Source organism: Symsagittifera roscoffensis, chromosome 3 (genome assembly GCF_963678635.1).
Source record: "Symsagittifera roscoffensis chromosome 3, txSymRosc1.1, whole genome shotgun sequence".
Lineage (NCBI taxonomy): Eukaryota > Metazoa > Xenacoelomorpha > Acoela > Convolutidae > Symsagittifera > Symsagittifera roscoffensis.
The window spans coordinates 75786201-75806456 of record NC_087064.1 but is presented as its reverse complement, the minus strand read 5'-3'; the positions used below and the strand labels follow the sequence as shown (position 1 = coordinate 75806456).

General features: G+C 37.7%; 2 protein-coding genes across 2 annotated transcripts in view; one reads left to right on the top strand and one right to left on the bottom strand.

Annotated features, from left to right (window-relative positions):
• The window catches only part of LOC134842792 (ATP-dependent 6-phosphofructokinase, muscle type-like), a 480347-nt gene that overhangs the window by 228904 nt on the left and 231187 nt on the right, over positions 1-20256 (top strand). The gene's annotated exons all lie outside the window — the stretch shown is intronic.
• Positions 66-15395, bottom strand: LOC134842362 (transmembrane protein 87A-like). The gene is made up of 7 exons (XM_063858658.1): positions 15252-15395; positions 14368-14520; positions 14015-14279; positions 13704-13908; positions 7694-7950; positions 7023-7540; positions 66-1123 (listed from the first exon to the last, which is right to left on the bottom strand). Exons 1-7 carry the CDS (start codon positions 15393-15395, stop codon positions 932-934), a joined length of 1734 nt encoding a protein of 577 aa, XP_063714728.1. The 3' UTR covers positions 66-931.

The window sequence follows — 20256 nt, the reverse complement described above, 5'->3', positions numbered from 1 at the left end:
GTTACTTATCTTCGCATTCTACCAATAACTGCTTTTGACGAACTGTCTACTGCTTAAAATAGGGATTGAATGGAATCTATATTTCACGAATCTATACAACCAAAAAAAGATGACGACTACTTGAACTCAAACTGTGCCAGCTGCTGAGCACTCTTCAGCTGATGGAAACAACAACTAAACAAAACTGTACCCCTGCCACCGAACAAGTATCAAGTTTCATAATATCAAGGTAGACATTTTAACATAGAACTTAGAGAAAATTGTATTAAATTTAGGAGGTGCGTGTAATTAGTTATTCAAAGCAACGTTATAAGCTGCTGTTGGGATCATCCTGACATTTCACCAAAATCATGGCTTCAAAAATTTTCTGTCAAAACGATAAATTATTGGACTCGAAATTAAAGTTCCAATAGAGATGATTTGTATGACATTATGAACTACAGGGTTTGGGTGAAATTTCAGTGCTGTATTTATATGTTATTTTTACACAATAAACATGGGCAGAGTAAGTGCAGAGAGCTAAGATGACCATAGCCAAAGCTTCTAATATTATTCTAATATTAAGTTGGAAACCGAATATTCTTAAATCGTCTTTGAAGACGGTCAATTTGAAGCACCTCATGATTTGAAAAAAAATCTATTTCTTTATACTTGATATTTAAGCGCACTAGCTGACACTTCAGTGAAAACCTAATTTCAACTGATAACAGCTCGATAGGCATTCATTTCATAATCTGACCAGTAATTGGTTCAGATTTCAACTCTTGGAAAGATTCAATTGTTATCAGTTATCCTAGCACACATTGTTATCCTAGCACACGCATATATATTGATTCATTTGTACATGTTAAGATGTTGCTACAAACTCGACACCACGTGAGAAAACCCAAAAATATAACTCATGATGAAGTGAAGCACTAAAATCTTCTGTTCACTGTTGCTTGGACAGCTCCAGCTTAGTAGTCATGACCTCCTCGTCCGAGTCCAGGAGTGTTGGGAGGGCGGTGTCGAATCCGGAAGTTGGGATGTTATCCTCCACCCATTTCAGGTGTTCGTCCTCACTTTTGTCCAGGGTGCGGGTCAAGTTCTTCTCTCCATTCGAAACGTTCTTCCTGATTTTCACCTGAAAAAAAAATCATATATCAATTGCAAACCCAACAGACAGTAGGACGACGAATTAAAGGGAACCACAATGAAGCTCTTTCAATTACAAGAATATTTTACACAGAGGCGAAGTGGAGCTTCGCAACACTTGCGATACAATTAAAACATTGCATACAATTAAAACATTCATTCAAAAAAATTAAGGCGCAAAATAACTTACGTCAAAAAACTATCCAACAAATTTCATACCTTAGTCTTCGACGATGATCATAAAGAGCCTCAAAAGTCATTGGAAATCGATGACCGCGCGGCAACTACAGCAAAAAAAACTTGGGTTGACCCTCGTTCAGCCGAAAACGAAACGACATAAAAAAAATCTAGCTATTAAGTTTTTTAAGTAACATTTTTACAACCCATCCCTCCTGAAACAGACAAAAGGATTGAAAACAATTCCACCTGAAGCTGCGCAACATAAGTTAACTTGCGAGACGATAAAAAAATTGCAAGAAATTGCAAGATATTGAATTAAAAAAGAGGGACATTTTTTTTAAAAAAAGAGGCTGAAAAAAAACTTGTAAGTCGAAAAAACTCATTTACAAAAATTTCACGCCTTAGTCTCGGGAAAATGTTCAAAAACATCCCTAACAAGACTTGAGAATCAAGACGAAAAACTGTGGACCTAAAAATATTCTAGCTATAAAATTTTTACAATCCATCTCCCTCAAAACATGCAAAAGCATTAACAATTGCACGAAATAAGTTGACATACGCCGAACCCAATTAACCAAAAATCTAAATTATTATAAAAATGAGTGTTGGTAAATTCAAAAACTAAAGAGCAACTTCCAATTGTAATTAACACAGTTTGAATCAAAAACTTAAAACTCCAGCTTTGAAAAAGAACCTCTTGAAAGTTACCCAGATAAAATAAATGTTAAAAAAACGGAAAATCAGTCAATAGAAATTAGGACGGAAAACCACAAATCCGAAACAAATCAACAGTTTTTTAACAATTATAATTAAAAAAAAACTATTTACTATCCCACTTACTACCCCACATGAACTGAAAAGTAGTTATATTCAAATTTTCAAGGAACTGAGCATATCAGAATTTGTTTACGGGAAAAAAGTCAAGTTTGCGACTACAAGTCGCTTGCTCTAAATTACTGACTGTTGAAGAAATTTTGGATTTTTTTGGAAACCGAGGTGGAGCGGAGCTTCGTACCACTTGCGATACATCGCAATCATACAAAACATGCCAAAAAAATGAAAAATATTGAAAAAATAGGCAACTAAAACTTCTATATGTCTCGATGAAGGATACCTAAGGCCCAGCTAAAGCTGGAGGTACGTGTTTGATGTTTTTTGAATTTGTTATTCTGATGCGAGACGAAATGCGTAATTTCAAAAGTTGAACTTTACCGAAATCCTTAGTTGTTTCTCTACAAGTTAAAATTTTTGAGATTTTGGAATTTACCAAGAGACAACATTTTTCTTGCAAAAACTAAGGAGCCGCGCTTCTGCAGGAAAAAACTACGCAACCGCGTCTATCGGTTGAAATTTTTTTATCTCAGATTTGATAGGGTACTTTTTAAGAAAGTTCGAAAAGTTTCTATAAAATCTAGAAAACTCGAAAACTTGATTTCCCGAAGGCCGAAAAACAGGTCGTCGCCGTTAAAAAGAAAATTCGCAAAAACCGGGTTTCTCGATTGAACTTTTAATCTGAGAATTAGCACGGCAAAAAATTTCAAGAAAACGGTCAAAGTTTCAAAAGCTTCACACTTGTTTGAAGGCCACAACTTTTTTCTTTAAGAAACTGTGCGTAGCAAATTAAAAAAGTAAGCTTTCAACAACCAAAATCAATTTTTTGTCAACAACCAAAATCAAGGTTTTCAACAACCAAAATCAACGGTCAAACAAAATTAAGTTTGTGACTTTTCCGAGGGCCATAATTTTTGTCAAAGGGGCTTCCCACGACCCTTTACTTGGATTGAACCCAAAATCTCAGAACGATAACTTTTTTGTACATAAATTGTGAGTGGCCGTTAACTCAGGGGAGCTTCTTATTACCCGTCATCTCTATTGAACCCACAGCCTCAGGTTTTAGAGGTTAGTTTTCGAGAAAACTCTAAAATAATCAAGAAACAGTCAAAAACATCATTTATTTTAGGAGTTAAAAAAAGTATGGGCGTAGCCGCTCATAGAGAGTATCTTTTCAAACCTGTCTTCAATTAAACCAGTTTCTTAGATTTGGCCGGTTAATTTTGAAAAACGAAAGAAAAATCAGTAAAATTGGTCAAATATTTCCCTCACAGACTTTTTCGAAGACTGTAAATATAGGGTAAAACAAAAAGAGACCAAGGGAGTAAGCACACACGGGAAAAGACGCTCTTGCTTTGGTTCCCTTTTTTAAAATCGGTAGAAGATTTTAACAGAAAAAAAAATTAATTTTTTCGCAAAAAAATTTTCAAAAGCGTCTCAAAAAAACCCTAAACAAAAAACCCAATCCCATACATTTTCATAAAACCTGTTTTTATCAAACATGAAGTCCAGGCAAACATGCCAAGTGAGACATTTGAAACTAAACTAATAAAAAAAAACTTACGAAGCAGAAACATGGCCGACCATCTTTGTGCAGACACCAGTTGAGTCGAAAAACTGACTTTGTGAAAAACTTTTAAAAGTTTCAGGTCCCCTAGCATCATCAAAATCGCCTATATGGTACCCTTGTATCAACAAAATGGCCGATATTAATTGTACTAATTGAACTTGAACAATTGATTCAACTGATTTTGTTAAACTAGTTGTTAAACCGAAAAACGGTCTACATTCCGAATTCATAACACTTACTAATCGCAAGCGTAATAAAATTTACGCAATTTAAAATTTTTCTAATAACATTTACAGGGAATATTTTTCCAAATAGTATAGCATCCGTTTTCTCTTGGTCATTTCGAGACAATTAATCAGATATGCCGAGAAGTGGATACAGACTGAGGCTTAGCAATTTTTAAGGCTCGCCTATATGATCAGTACTAATTGAACAAGTAATTAAACTGATTTTGTTAAGCTAGTTGTTAACCCGAAAGAAGGTCTACATTCCGATTTGATAAAATTTGCAAATTTCAAGCGTAATAACCTAGCCAATCGAAGATTGGAAACACAGAGGCGAAGTTACACTTCGCATACAAAAGCAAAAATATGACCGATAACGCTACTGGGAAAAACTGAATGAGTAAAACTTTGAGTCTACAAAATTTCTTACGTGACGCAAGCCAATTAGCAGTACCAGTGAACTTGAAAAAGAAAGAAAGTTATCAATTGGACATGCCTCAGCCTATAGAGCTGACGCATTTTAGCTAGTATACAAAAAAAGTCATTGAAAACATCCGACCCTGCCCAGGTTCGAACCCTCTTATTTGTTGTAGGTCTCCTCCCTACCTCTACGCTACAGATCCATGATACCTTGAAGTTAAAGTGATATTTGTAAAACAAAATGGTTTGTAAAACCTTTTAAGGTGTATGTAGCAGTAACAACATGAAAAAATTAAATGTTAATTTAAAAAAATCTGAGATTTTCGTGAAAATCATCACTCCACACGCCATATAAACTACAAGTGATAAATTTCGCTCCTAGTAACAAATCAATTATGGCAATAGGCTTCCTTCAACCAACTTGAAACGATTTCCAAGACGGATTAAATCACCGCTTACGCGTTATTAGCGCGAAATATATCGCGCAATAATTTTCCCGAATTGACCAAAATGGGAATTTTTAAACCCCCACAACTTTACGAAAAATCACAGGTGAAATATCTTTTCAAATTCAAGCTTAAGACAACAATACCTTTTGAATGATATAAAAAACATTCCGTCAAAAATGGCTATTTAAAAAGTCGAAATTTGTCTGAAAACAAAACACCCCGAGCACAAATATTCCGTTACTTTCGTTACGAGAGTCGGAACAATAAAAGTCCGTGTTAATATCCTTAGCATTGGCTGTACTTATTAGCTGGTATTGATCAACATGAACCTTTTCAAAATGAACACATTTTATCGCAACAATATTTGCGTCGCAACAATATTGCAACTTAGTTTGGAAAAAAAGATAATTCATACTATAACACAAGCTATGCTTGTGTATAGAGTAATGAACGCAAGTAAACATTAAAAAAAACACCAACTTTCTTGAAAAAGTTTCGAATTTCAAAGAAAAAATAGACGCCCTTTAAGCTCTTTGAATAACTTGAACAATTTATGATTGGCGCTTTCTTGATAACATCAACCCAACTAGATAAAACTGGATCAATAGGTAAAGTTTTTATTCCGCCGGAAATCTAATAATTACATTCCACTTTGGAAACTAGAAATAGTTCAGGTTTTTTCGCGCTAATTCCACGTTCGTATTCGGAGAATGATATTTACGTCACTTTCAGCAGATTAATTTCAAGTGAGCTTAAAAAATGCATATATACCGAAGTGCATTCATAAATGTATCCATTTGTATGAATGCACATCTGTAGTTATAAGAGACTTTTAAGACCTTTCCTGAAAAAAAATCACCCAGACCTATACAAAAATCTTCACTACGCTCATTACTCTGAAAAATTCATTACTACGTTCATTACTCTTACAAACTAACGCAATTTAAAAATTGTCTTACAACGAGGGGCGGATCTAGGATTTTCTCGAGGGGGGTCGGATTTTCCAAAAAATGAAAAATTTGTAGGCCTTTTTTTAGATCGACCAAATTGATTTTCTGGCTCTACCAAATCACCATTAACACCCCAGTTTGCCCAAATTTTGTGCGCCGCAGGCAAATTTTTGAAAAAAAAAACAGGCCAAAAAAGGCGTTTTTATGCAATTTTGGAAATTTTCGATAAAAAAAATCGCGTTTTTTTGGCGCGCGCTCCCCCCTCAAAATTAGTATATATTGGCCCTGAAGGCGCCTATAGAAAAATTTAAGGCCAGTCAGCCAAAAATGGATATCTCAAAATAGAACAAAGAGGCGACCCTTTGGGTCCGCAGGGGGTCGAATCCCTGAGATGGGGGGGGGGGGGGGGCGTCCGCCCCTCCAAAATCAGCTACTGCTTATAACGTATACAAGGGATATTTTTCAAAAATAGCATACCATTCGGTTTCTCTCGGGCATTTCGAGACAATTAGACAGATATGCCGAGAAGCGGATACAAATTAGGCTCAGCAATTTTTGCAAACTAACTAACAAAAAACGAACCTTGCTTGGATTCAATTAAGTATTATTTTGCACTATATATGCGCGATTTCTCAACGCCAACAGGACCAAATATGTTGCTCAAAATGATTTCACATAAAATCAGCTTGAAAAATTTAACAGTAACTAGGTTTCAAACTTTTTTGTTCGGACACCTTCATCAATATATTGCAGATCAACTTATATATATTGCAGCGCATTTTTTTTATTTTCGCAGAGACAGTTATCTTACGCAGACGAAGCGAAGCTTCGCACCACTTGCAATACAACTGAAACACTGCATAAAAAATGTGAATAGAAAAAGAGACTGAAGGCAAAAAAAACATCGCCAATACAGTTGGAGAAGAGTCAATTCAAGCAAGGGAACAGACAAAAAAACTGACTTATTTAATGGAAAAACGTCAACTATCGAAATTCAAACTATAAAAAATATATGGCCTGAAAGCTCTTTGAATTTAAAAAACAGATTATTGTTGACACTTTTTTTGTAAAAGTAACTCAATTTCGTTATTGAAGAGCGAACTTTGCCAAACTTGTAGCAGATAAAATTGAATTGAACTCAACTAGAGCACACGTCTGTAAACTCGGAGAATTTTAAGACTTCACCTTTAAAAAAAGCATCACGATCTATACTAAAAATCTGATCTACGTTCATCGACTCTAAATAACAATCAGAGATACAGACCTGGTCGAAATTTGAGTTCTCGGTGTCAATGAAGGGTTCCTCCTGCTCGTCATCTTCATCGTCCATGAGAGGAGAGAACGCATACCTCTTGTTATTCTGACTGGGCCGCCACAAGATAATAATTACGAAGAGCATCACAGAGAAGAGCAGTTGCCAGTAAGCGTCATCGATCCACAGCTCCCTCCAGTCAGTCACACAGTTGGGCATCTTATGCATACGAATGGACCACAGCATGAACACTATAGCGGCAATGACACAGAAGATCAAAGTATTGAAGAAGTGTCGATAGACAGTGAGCTTCACGATATTCCTTCGTAGCTTCAGATTTTTCAGGGTGGTCATTAGAGATGTGAACACCCACCAGCAGATGATGCTCTCCGTTATGGAGAGGGGGATTGCGGCAATCAGGGCTTTAGTTGAGGGATCATTGCGGTGCTGGAAGATACGAAGTCCAGCCTCCACGATAGCGAAGAGGAAGTAGCACATGCACAACGCCACCACATTGTTCATCAGTGATCCTGAATCATTTCGAAGAGTTAAAACTACGATACACAAAACTGAAAAGTCACAAAAATGTTCAAAATTTTCATTAATTGTCCATTTTCATTATGTATACTTTATGTCATATTTGGACCATTAGAATTCAAAACATACAGGTCTTAAAACCTTACCCAATCTGGGCTTGATGAGACCATATCCAAGGCTGACTATCAGCACCAAACACCTGGCGAGAGTCTTCTTCAGGATGCTGATGAACTCAGCTGTCATCTCCGCCCATTGGTAGAGCACTCCAGTTTCATTCATCTTCTCGTACTCTGCCAGGAACACAGCCTGTTCGATCAGTCCCATTCCAATCACAGCTCCGATCCAAAATTGGACTCGGAGGAGATTCTGCCACTGAAGAGCTCCAAACACCATCCAGGTTATGCTTCAAAACAACAATTTCAATCAATATTTGCATATCTGTGTCCATAGTTTTTACAGAAACTAAGTGGAGCGTCCGCACAATTTGCTAAGCAAAAATCTATGCCACGATAATACAGATGTATAAAAGCGAAAATTGACTGAGCGAAAAAAAAAGAATTTTTCCAAGAGTAACCACAACTCAGTCACCCACAATGCTATAGTTCACATACTAATTATACTATTCATAGTTCGCCAATTATTTGAAATATTGCTGATTTAACAATGGATTGAATCTAATTGGCAAAAAATTATTGCAGAGGCAAAAAGGAACTTGATTTCAAATTACTTGATTACGGCGAGTAAGAAGGGAAGAAAAGACAAAACTGACTTCCCTTCCTGCAACATTACAGTAATCTATCAAAAAATTTTCATCACAGAGGTGCATTTGCGCTTCACAACCTCTAGCGAGAAAACGACAAAAAGCAGCTCTATGAAGTGCAAAAGAACAAACAGAAAAGCCTGAAATTAGAAAAAATTCGGCTACGTCTCGGATTCGATCTGCGACCTAGAGATTATGAGAATCACGCATTAACACGGACGCTTAATAAATTACTATAACTAGCCACAAATAAAGCAGAGAACAGATGCTATGAAAAATCCAATGATACAGATCGTGATTATCGTAAAAGTGCCACCAAATAACTGAAAACTTTTAATGAACCCTTTTATTTGCGAATTAGGCTAGAAGAGGGTTCGTACTAATACACTAACGCTCGCGAGTGTAAATATAGTAGAAACAGCATAAATCACAAGACAATTCCGTTCTTTGGTAATTAAGTCGGCAAAAAATAAGCAGAAAAACGGTAGGTAGACAATCACTTTTCCCGATGAAAATTTTTTATAAAATCAAAAATTTAGGGGTGCTCAAGAAAAATGACTGCATGTAAACTTGAGCAGGAAAACATAAGTGGGACAACTGAAAACAGGTTAGATGTTAGTGTTATCGCTCTCTCTCAAGTGATGTTTATTTAGAAAAACTTTGTTTCAAATTTTTTTGTGTTATGATCTCACTTGGAAACGTTTTTAATAAAATTTCTGTCGTTCAAGCGACACGATGAAACGCGATAAACCGAATCCTTTTGAAATAGCTTCAACCGAACCTTTTTCAGCCGATTAATCGGTCAAGTGGGTAAAAAACATTAAATTATCCAAAATCCAGGGTGGCAATGTTTTAAAACAAGGGTGTTTTAAAAACAATTTTAAAGTGAATTAAAACACTTGTTCTTTTTCAATGTGTTTATTGATGTTTCTAATCAATTTTTTTTCTGCCTCATTTTGTTTTATATACACCTCATTTTACTAAAATTCACTACTTGCTAAGAACACTTCAAATAACAGGTGTTATGAAAATCGATTTGGCTAACCTTTCCTTTAAAATTTAAAAAGACCCTCGTCCCGATTTTTTTTTGATGAGATTCGTTCACACCGACAGGGACAAAAAAATCAAAACTTGTATCTATTTAAAAACATTGGACGAATTGTCAAAAATATTCAAAATTTTGATTTTATGCATGTTTTTAAACAGTGTTAAACGTTTAAAACGTTTTTTTATCAAATTAGAACACTTTAAAGCCCACCCTAGCGAAATCTAGCTCTATAAAACAAAATTCCACACAGAAGCGAAGCAGCACTTTGCAAACATAAGCGAGAAAACAGCAAAAAGTAGCTCTAAGAAGGTTGAAATTGAAAAACGAAAGAAACGATTTTAAAAACTTTGAAAAATGAAAATTGGCTGTGCCGTAATCGAACACCCGACCTGTATACTGCGATTCTCATGTCTTGCCATCTCCGCCACTGTCGCTTGAAAACTTACAAACGAAACACTTGGTTGGATTGGGAAAAACTTGGATTCCGTAATACGACACTGCGATCGCTGTAGCTTGCTTGTGTAAATAAAACCGTATCTAAAACGCAAACATGCTGTTGAAGCAGACAGGTCGGTTCCGGAGAGGGTCATGTGAACAAGTTTTTTGCCTAGCCCTCCAACAGGTCCTGCAAGGAAGGCTAATCCCCATCCGCCTGGAAACTGACGACGATCAGTTTTACATAAAAGCAAAGCTAAAGCAGCAGACAAATCAAACAGCTGTCGACCCATGGCTCTGACAAGCTGCCGAGAGAAGCTGAAAACAAACTTGACCGGAAAAACAGATGTTCGCAAAATAGTTGGGGGTATTCAACCCGCCTTATAAGTTATCACAAAAGATTAAAAAACAATATACCTGACGTCTGCCCAAGTTGTGATATAGTACCGCACACCACATACCATCTGTTTAATTGCCGGGTACACCCTACCGCACTTACCATCGACAGCCTTTTGGCGAATCCCAAAAAGCTGCCATATATCTTTTATAAAAAGCTGCCAAACATCTGGGATTTTTTAACGGTTCTCCCGTGTAACTAAAACCTACCCCCTTGAACCGGGTATGGAGTTTCACTCGGTTCTCAGCACGTCGAACAACTTGACTCCTAGAACGGTCATCATTAACGACAACCAAACCTCATTTTTGAGTGTGCTATACAAAGAGGAAGCGTCGACACCAGCACAAGGACGCTATCATTGGGAAAAGGTCGTTCCCCTTCTACTTCGGTTTTGCCGCTAGCGACCCTGGGGGAACTGTACTGATAGATTAAACAAGACGACCAAAGAAAAAATTCCTATAAAATTCCTAATATATATATCTTAAACAGAATCGATCTCTCCAATTCAATTGTAAGTTCGGAACCTAAATCAGTGTAGCTACAACAACAAGCTGTATAGGGAAAATAAGGTACAAGGATGGTCTGAACCATTTGGTCGACTCTAGTCACTTGTAACTCTGGATTCCGCAGAAAGCACAGAAGAACAATCGGCCAAAGACATCGCCGAGGGACCAGACTCTCCACAGTTAAAACGTTCCGCACTGGCCTCCCAAATGATCAGTGCTCGCACCAACACTCTAGCTAAGCTATAAAAACTAACTCAGTGAGCTAGCTTGTTTCAAGAGCAGCCCCGAAAGCAGGACCAAGTCTCTTTCCACCAAAAACACTGCAGCCTTGACAACCGAGGTGGAAGTCTATCCTCAGCCGGGAAAGTTATCCTCAGCACGAGCCGGAAAATAATTATCCACCGGAAAAGTGTTGCTCTGCATACGATGACAACATCTATTTATTTATTAGCCCCCCGCCTGCTCAGTGCAGGACCAACCGTGGGGGAGGGGGAGATATCATCCATTTCGCCGCAGCCGGTCCCACCTTGAGGAGGCGGATGACACTGGGACCCCTCCAGCCGTGACCGAAGCGGGATTCGAAAGCATGACCCTCGTGTTGAGAGACATGTGCCTAACCCACTCGACCACGGCTGCTCATGACAACATCTAGCATACGATGACAACCCAGTCTTCCGATGGCTTACACTAGACTGTCAACTCACCTTCGTCTGCTTCAAGAAAAGAATAAAGACGACGAGGCCTTGCCACGATGGCAGACAGAACAACACGAACGAAGCAGGCAAGTACCCGAACTGCTAACATGCTACGAGATGGTGCATTTCGGTGTATTGGAAACAATATTCTTAATATTTGCACACGAGTTGAGACGAGAAAAAAACATCCTCATAAGAACACTAGCCATCAGTTACAAAGCAGTCAACTGTAGCGCAATCAATGCCATCTGATCTCCAAGTTTCAGCCACGCTAACTGGTCAAAGCTTCAAGTCAAACAAAAAATGATCTTAGAACTATAACTTGCTGGATTAAAATGAACATAGATATTTCACAGGATAAAACCAAAATTCACCGTTTTTGTGCATAATGAAATTCTTGCCAAACAGCGTTCAGACCATGGACCAATGAACAAATAGCAGACGCATACTGGAAGCAACATTGAAAACGAAACATGAGCAAAAAGTTGACGAGCTCCAGGGAAATTATTCAGTTCACAACCTAAATCAACACAGAATAGGCCTCATACACCTGTATAGATAAAACTGTACGAGATTACACTAAGGCCACCACAGTAAACCTTCGGGTATGGCCATCTTTCAGATTACTTCACGAAATCGAACTCTCACCAGCGGCTAGGTGCACACTTGCAGAGCCCAGCTCCGGATATTCTCCCACCCATCCTGAGTTGCTACATTAACAGGATTGACCCGATATGCAGATTGACCCGAAAGAAAAATTTGATTTTTAGAAACTTTTTATAGCCAAGGAAATGCTGAATGAAACTTCCAAAACTAGTTTTTTAAGGTAACTCAAGTTTTCTTAGCCTTGAAGTCCAAATAACAGTTAATTTTTAAGACTACGAACGTTACTCGATCGCTTTACTCGCTCAAATTTAGACTAAAGTTAACAATTTTCAAACCAGTTTTTCTGGTCACTGAGACTACTGTTTGAAATTTTTTCATGTCGTTCGAGTCACAACTGAGGGTTTTAATATGATACTAGCGTGTAACGCACCTCCGGTGCTTCGACTTTTAACAAATCATAGCAATACTTCATGTATTGGAATAAGATCTGCATCCTTTGAGTGTACTCTGACAGCAACCAACTACAGGGTTCGTATTATCAACTTTTGTAAGGTTTTTATTCAAGCTTCTTAATTCAAATTTTTGAAAAACCATAAAATTTTGCGAAGCTTTTTAGATCTAAACTCTTCAAAATTATAAAATGAATTAGGAAACGTCACATCTCGGAAACTAAATGCAATTGAGCAGACGCATTTAGACACAAGCTTTGCAACTCCAGAGAGTACTCTTACAGTACCCAACTACAGCGTTGGGAATTTCAAATTTTGAGAAACTTCAAACTTAAATTATATGAAATCTTTTTTGAAAAAACCATAAAAACGTTATATCTAGAAAAATACCAAGATTTGATCAGTCATAATTGGAGACAAGATTCGCAACCCCTGAGGGTACTCTGAGATCCCCCAATTAGGGTTGGGAATTACAAACTGTTGAAGAAAAATTTATGTTATCTGAACACTTGTTGAAAAAAAGCACAAAAAACATATCTCGAAAACTAAAAGGATTTGAGCAGTCATATTTGGAGGCAAAATTCGAAAGCCTCGAGAGTACTTTGACAGCACCCAACTACGGGGTTGAGAATTTCAAGTTTTTGTAAATTATTTTGTAATTTAAGTTTTCTGAAAATTAACATTTGTTGAAAAAAAATCACAACAATCGTCGTATCTCGTACACTAAAAGGATTTGGGCATTCATAATTCGAGGCCGAATTTGCAACACCCAAGGTGAATTCTGACAGCATCACACTATTGATTTGCTAATTTTATACTTGGTGAACTTAACAATGCGTTCAAACGGGAAAAGCGAGAAAACTTTCTTAAGCATTACAATATACGATATAGCTTAACCGTGAAAAAATTCTTTCGTTGAACATTCAAAAATAATACGTTGAAAAAATTTAAACGCGGTGAGATTAGGAATCCCGCATTTAAATTTATAAAAGAATAATAGATAACCCTCTACCCATTCCGTTGGTTATTTATGGTACCTGATTTTGCGTGGAAAACAAAAAATCACCCGAATGCAATGATCATCCCAAATTTTAGTGGTCAGAACAATGTGTGAAAACTCATTTCCTTCATTAACATTTAAACACATTAAATAGCAATCTCTGGAAAAACCCCATCGGATATGGGAAAAAAGATTGATGAAAGCTGATGCTGCTGCTACATGTAAATCGAGCCTTGAAACAATGTTAACTCAAAATGTACCTAAATCCGGCGTAGACTATGCACATAGCAGCAGTGAAAGATAACAAAGGGTAGTCCAAGGCAGACAGATAACCATGCGGCGCAATGAACTCCACGTCGAAGGATCCCTTCGCTTGTGTGTCTTTCGCTTGAGTAGAGTTGAGCGCCTTGATCTCAAGCAACAAGAGATGAGGTCCAGCGGATTCTGTTTTGTACACTTTATAACCTGTAACAATCATATGAAATGTCTATCGATTCGATATTTTGAACTGCCTGTGCAGTTGGTCAACTGTCATTGGAAAAGGTGACCAAAAAACAAAAGGGGTCCTTACTGTTTGTTTTCGGCTTTTCTGTTGCTGAACGTCTTGAGCGCATTCCTTCGTTTCCTTTCTTTGAATCGTCGTTGATTGTAGGTTTCTCGACTTTTGTGGGACTGATCGCGGGAAGAACTTGCACTCTCACAGGGGTTTGGCCGGTTAGATCATCCAAAATTACTGGTTCACCACATGTGAGAACCTGCTCGTTCACACGAGAGTTCTCAGTAGCAGAAAGACCGGGGCCAATTAAATCACTGTACTCCTCGTTTTGAAACAATGCCTATGAACAAATATTCCGATGAAACGATAAAATGGTTAATCCCTGCTTTTTTACATATTTCAATACTCCAATGATCGAGCCCACTTACTTTTACATCATCAAACAGCCGGAAGGCATCATCTGATTGAACAACTCGATAGATTCCGCTGCATGGTGAACGTCGGAGAAACCACCGAACTTGAAATTTGAATACCTCGTCCGATTTTTCATTATTGTGGAAGCACTCTATTCTAAGACGTACCTAAAGATCATTAACGTAATTTTACTGCGCTAGGCCATTGTTAAACCAAAAATTACTAGAGGGTGAGAATTTCAACAATCTGAGAAATTTTTTTAAATTAAATTTTATAGAAATTTTTGAAAAATCTCGAAAATTGCTTATCTCGTAAACAAGGATTTGCTTATTGATATATGGAGGCCAGAATTGCAAAACCTGGGAAAACTCTGACAACATCCTACTATAGGGATGCTAATTTCAAACTTGATGAAATAAACACTGAATTTCAACTGGAAAATCGAAAAAAAACCTTAACCATTGCAATATACGATATAGCTTGAACGTGAAAATTTTTTTTTGTTAAACATGCAGAAATATTACGTTGAAAAAGCTTACACATGGCAAGATAGAGAAGCCCGCATTTAATACATAAGAGACGGCATGAAAGTTAAAAAATTAGGCGACGGGTAAGGCAGGCAAAATCAAATTCATTAAAAAAGCAGATATACAGACAGACTTAATTTGGCCTCGAAAAAAAACTGAAAAATTAATGACCTTGCGGAAAACTAATTAAAATTTTTTCTTAAGCATTGCAATATATGATATAGCTTAAACATGAAAAAATTCTTTCGTTAAATATGCAAAATTATTATGCGTTCGTTAAACATGGGAGATAGCTGTCACTCGCATTTAAATATAGTATGGATAGATATAAATATAGATAGATAGATAGAAGATGTAGCAAGCAAACTAACCTCTGTTTGGTTTTCCAGAACAGCATGAAAGAACCTTTTAGTCCCATCAACAAAATCTATTTCTTCATTTGTCCATTTTGTACGTTCTGGGAAGCAAAAACAACCAGCAAAACTTATCAAGGTGACTACTGCTCGTATTAACATGATCTGAAATCGAAAAATAACAGAACTGAAATGCATAAGTTAGAAACGTGCAAAGACCAGTCTTATACAGATCAGTGATGCTCATCGCGAAGCTCGTGCTAATTCCGGTTTAGTGTTTGTTGTTTTAATAATATTAATAATAATAATAATAAACAAGGATTTAGACATAAAGCCATGGGGCTAAAAAGCCCCGCGTTGGGAGTTTTAAACTGAGTTTTATAGTTTCTTTGAGTTTAGACAGCTATTGCAGCAGTTTATTCTCCATGTGCATGGGACACTTTCCTCATATTTACTGATGAAATATATCCAGAAAACGTTTTTGAGGCTTGATTTGAGTCTTTCGTATTTCATCGCAAACAGGTCTTCTTCTTCCTGAGTCTGTAAAATTTTGTTTGCTAGTATAGGTGTTCTGTGCCAGAAATTGCTTTTCGATTTTTCGTAATGACAATTTTTATGCGCTAAGTTATTTTTCGTTGATCTTCTTGTTGGGGCTGTAGATTCTTTGAACTGAACAAATTGTCTCCAATGGAAGTTGTATTGGTCGTTTATTATTTTATGAAGCAAGAGAATGTCGTGCATTTCGTGGTAGAGAGACAGTGGAAGCAGGTTTAATCTAATCAGTCTGTCTTTATAGTTGATGTTGTTACATGACAGTATCCAACGTGTAGCTTTTCTTTGGACATCTTCAATAATTTTTAATTCACACTTATTTGCTTTCCATATGGGTGAGCCATATGACACAATTGGGGTTACATATCCACAGTAGGAGTTCAGTTTCATTTTTAAGCTCGCTGATTTTGAAATATTTCTTTTAATTAAAAATAAGCAGCCTATTGCTTTTTGGGCTCTTATTTTTGCGTGTGCTGACCAGTTTAGGTTGTTGGTTATTTGTATACCAAGGTCTTTTTCTGAACAAGTTTTTTCAAGTATATGGTCACCGAGATACATGTTTAGGTCAAGTTGGGGGTCTTTGAATATTATATTGTGACATTTTTTCAAATAAAGACTCATGGAATTATCTTTGCACCATAAGTTGATCGTGATTAGGTCATGTTGGAGCAGGGAAGGGTTCGTTGCAACAATTTTATAATCGTCTGCGTAACCATAGCACGAGTTGGTGAGTGATGACGGTAAATCGTTGATGAATTTGATTTCTGACATACCTATCATGAGGCATGATTTTTTTTTATTTTGTACTGTTTTTAGACTGATGATGGCGTGAAAGCCCAAAACGTTTTCGAATAGATTATTAACATTGATCCCTGTTTTTCCTACTAATTTACCAAACGGTAACCAAGCCGAAAACTACCTTGGCAGAAACCCTTTGAGCCGAAAAAATCAACAAAAATTAAAATTAATAAGTACCCTTCCTACTCAAAACACAGACACGCACGAACAAAGACTTATCGCGAGTCGAAAGAAAAAATGTTCATGAAAAAACTTGAACTAGAATTTCTCTCAAAATTGTAAGCATTTGTGAGATCCAGAGATCAGCATAAAAGTTTGTTTTCCATGAAATGAATCAAAATTATTTTTAAAACCTGAAGATTCACAAAAATGTGCGAAAACGTTGGTTTGAATTTACAATTTTAACGCATTCTCAAAATTATTTCACTAAGCCGATAAAATTAGTCAGAAATCATTTGGGTAGAGTAAAGTTTTTAAGCAAAAAAAAAACATAAAAGTCAAAATTAGTAAAATCACAAACATCAGCGGTAATTCAGAACACCAAAAGCAACTACAATGTAAAAAAAACCATAAAACAACAATTCTACAATATGACAACAAAGACGACAAAACATAAGCAGAAAAATAATGAACCAATAACTTTTTAGTGAAACGGAATATTTCCCGTTCGAAAAAAACCAGGTCCTGTTGGATTCGAACTCAGGACCTTTGCCGTCCCAGGCGTTTTCGTTACCTCACGACCAAGTGTGCGGGAGACACAAATAAATTGAAATTAATTGAGAACTGAACCTAAGTTAATCCTTTCAAATTTTGACCATTCGTCTCAAAATATCTCAAGAATAAACTATTTGGATGCACTGGGTGTGGTCTTCTTCTGGACGGCAATTTATTTCGTCAATTCAATTATTCCTGGGAACTGATCATAGTCTCTTCCCCTTCAACTGATTGTACCCCGCATCCTGATCGAACCACTTTCAACTCATCGTTAGCCCAGAATTGGCAAAGCAAAAGAAAATAGGAAGTCCCTATTCACGACTGGCTGCTGTGAGATACCTTAATTCTATGCCTGTTTACCGTGTCGATCTAGCCAATTGATTTTTGTTCTGTTCAAGGGCTAACCATCGCGTTACAACTTTTAGGCTATCAGCCAAACGATGCTCCATATCCCGGATGACACAGCGCAGCCTTCCATCGCGAAGAGTAAACAGTGTTAAAGGCCTTATTGATGGAGACGTAATGAAAAGGAAGGTGGAAGTATTCTGGAGGTTATTTTTTTCAAAAATTCGATTTGAGCCAGATCGAAGACAAAAAGGCTGCCATTTAAATTGCGACGTGTCATAGAGAGAGAAAAGCTGAGTTACACATGAAAAACGGTCGTGTGACAAGAGGAAGAAGATATACTTCGATTTCGAACGGAAAAATACAACTGAAGCTATCGGACGTCACGCGCAGACACGATAACAAGCTCAGTCTTGAGAGCAAGTGGAATCGGAAGATCTGTGCCAGTCAGTCATATTAAGAAATTGTAACATTCGCCCGGAAGTACAAAAATAAAGCTAGGTTGTAAAACGACTGGCTAGCGTCTAGAGACAGCTCTACATGCTTTTAACTGTCTCTGCCAAAGCCAGTTCTTTGAGTGGTACTTTTAACGTCTGTTCGATAAAATCGTTACTGTTTTGGGCTTCGGTCGGAACGCTCAGATTAACTTAGTTACATGCAAAAACAGTGAGCTCATGGCTTGGTCTCAGTATACCCAGACCACGAGGTCACACCTAAAAACAGGGCTACTACTTATTTATTACATAACTATTTTTTTTTGTTCAGTAGATAAAAAGTATCATGCCCATCGGAGTTGGATGAACACCTTCCCTCAACTCCTAGCTTCTCGTTATCTGTGTAACATTCGCCCAAATACTACATAGTGACGAGCGTAGAAAAATCACCTATTGATGACTGGCCGACATCAGTTACCTAAATTCTACCCATTTTTCAGCGTCTCGACCTAGCCAGTTGATTTTCTGGCCTGTTTCGGGCTAAGTAAAGAGTTACCATTTTCAGGCCATCAGTCAAACGACTTTTAATCAGCTTCCGTTTACTTGCGAAGATAACCACAATGCCTGGTCTCGGATCCCCAGACTACATGACTATCATGAAACAAGGCTCGAATAACCTACCGTGTCGATCTAGCCAAATGATTTTTGTTCTGTTCAAGGGCTAACCATCGCGTTACAACTTTTAGGCTATCAGCCAAACGATGCTCCATAACCCGGATGACACAGCGCAGCCTTCCATCGCGAAGAGTAAACAGTGTTAAAGGCCTTATTGATGGAGACGTAATGAAAAGGAAGGTGGAAGTATTCTGGAGGTTATTTTTTTCAAAAATTCGATTTGAGCCAGAATAATTTTCAGAAAGACAAAAAGGCTGCCATTGAAATTGCGACGTGTCATAGAGAGAAAAGCTGAGTTTCACATGAAAAACGGCCGTGTGACAAGAGGAAGAAGATATAATTCGATTTCGAACGGAAAAATACAACTGAAGCTATCGGACGTCACGCGCAGACACGATAACAAGCTCAGTCTTGAGAGCAAGTGGAATCGGAAGATCTGTGCCAGTCAGTCATATTTAGAAGTTGTAACATTCGCCCGGAAGTACAAAAATAAAGCTAGGTTGTAAAACGACTGGCTAGCGTCTAAAGACAGCTCTACATGCTTTTAACTGTCTCTGCCAAAGCCAGTTCCTTGTGTGGTACTTTTAACGTCGGGTCGATAAAATCGTTACTGTTTTGGGCTTCGGTCGGAACGCTCAGATTAACTTAGTTACATGCAAAAACACTGAGCTCATGGATTGGTCTCAGTATACCCAGACCACGAGGTCACCCCTAAAAACAGGGCTACTGCTTTCTTATTTAGAAAAAGCACCTATTGACGACTGGCCGACATCAGTTACCTAAATTCTACTCGTTTTTCACCGTCTTGACCTAGCCAGTTGATGTTCTGGCCTGTTTCGGGCTAAGTAAAGAGTTACCACTTTCAGGCCATCAGTCAAACGACTTTTAATCAGCTTCCGTTTACTTGCGAAGATAACCACAATGCTGGGTCTCGGATCCCCAGACTACATGACTATCATAAAAAACAAGGCTCGAATATCCTAATTTACTATGTTTTTGGTGACAGTTCTATTTTAAATCCATTAGAGATAGATTGACCCTTTCCTCTTTCCAGCTACGCATACTCTAAAATAACAAATAATATCTGTGTTAATTCAAATGTTTAGGACATCAGAGTAGCTAAAAAGATAGTTTTCTGTAGTCTTTCACCATATGACAGTCTCTGGGGGCCGAGCCACCAATTCCGCGCTCTTCCAGTAATAACAACGTTATTATTCTAAGTTCGTGGCACAGGAGGGTACTGCTCCTTCCGTCTAACCCACTGAAGCCTTTTTTCCTTCTGTCGAGTTCAGTTAGTTGTCTTATCTGGCCACCAGTCGTCAAGCTGCTTTTTCAAGCTTCTGCAGAGTCCGCTCCACGACTGGATCACCAGGGTGTCACTCGGGTTCGGAATTGTTATTCTGCCGGCTGCTGTCGGAATTTGCACCTCTAGTGTTCGGCTTAGTTCGCGAGGCGTCAGAAGCTCCATCGGAGACTGCCCACGAGGAACATCCCTTAGGGGTATC

Coding starts and splice junctions, on each gene's coding strand:
- LOC134842362 (XM_063858658.1), bottom strand. CDS start 15,395: ATGTTAATACGAGCAGTAGTCACCTTGATAAGTTTTGCTGGTTGTTTT. Junction 7,951..13,703: donor ATAGTCTACGCCGGATTTAG/GTACATTTTGAG, acceptor GTTGTTTTGAAG/CATAACCTGGATGGTGTTTG. Junction 7,541..7,693: donor TCTCATCAAGCCCAGATTGG/GTAAGGTTTTAA, acceptor GAAATGATTCAG/GATCACTGATGAACAATGTG.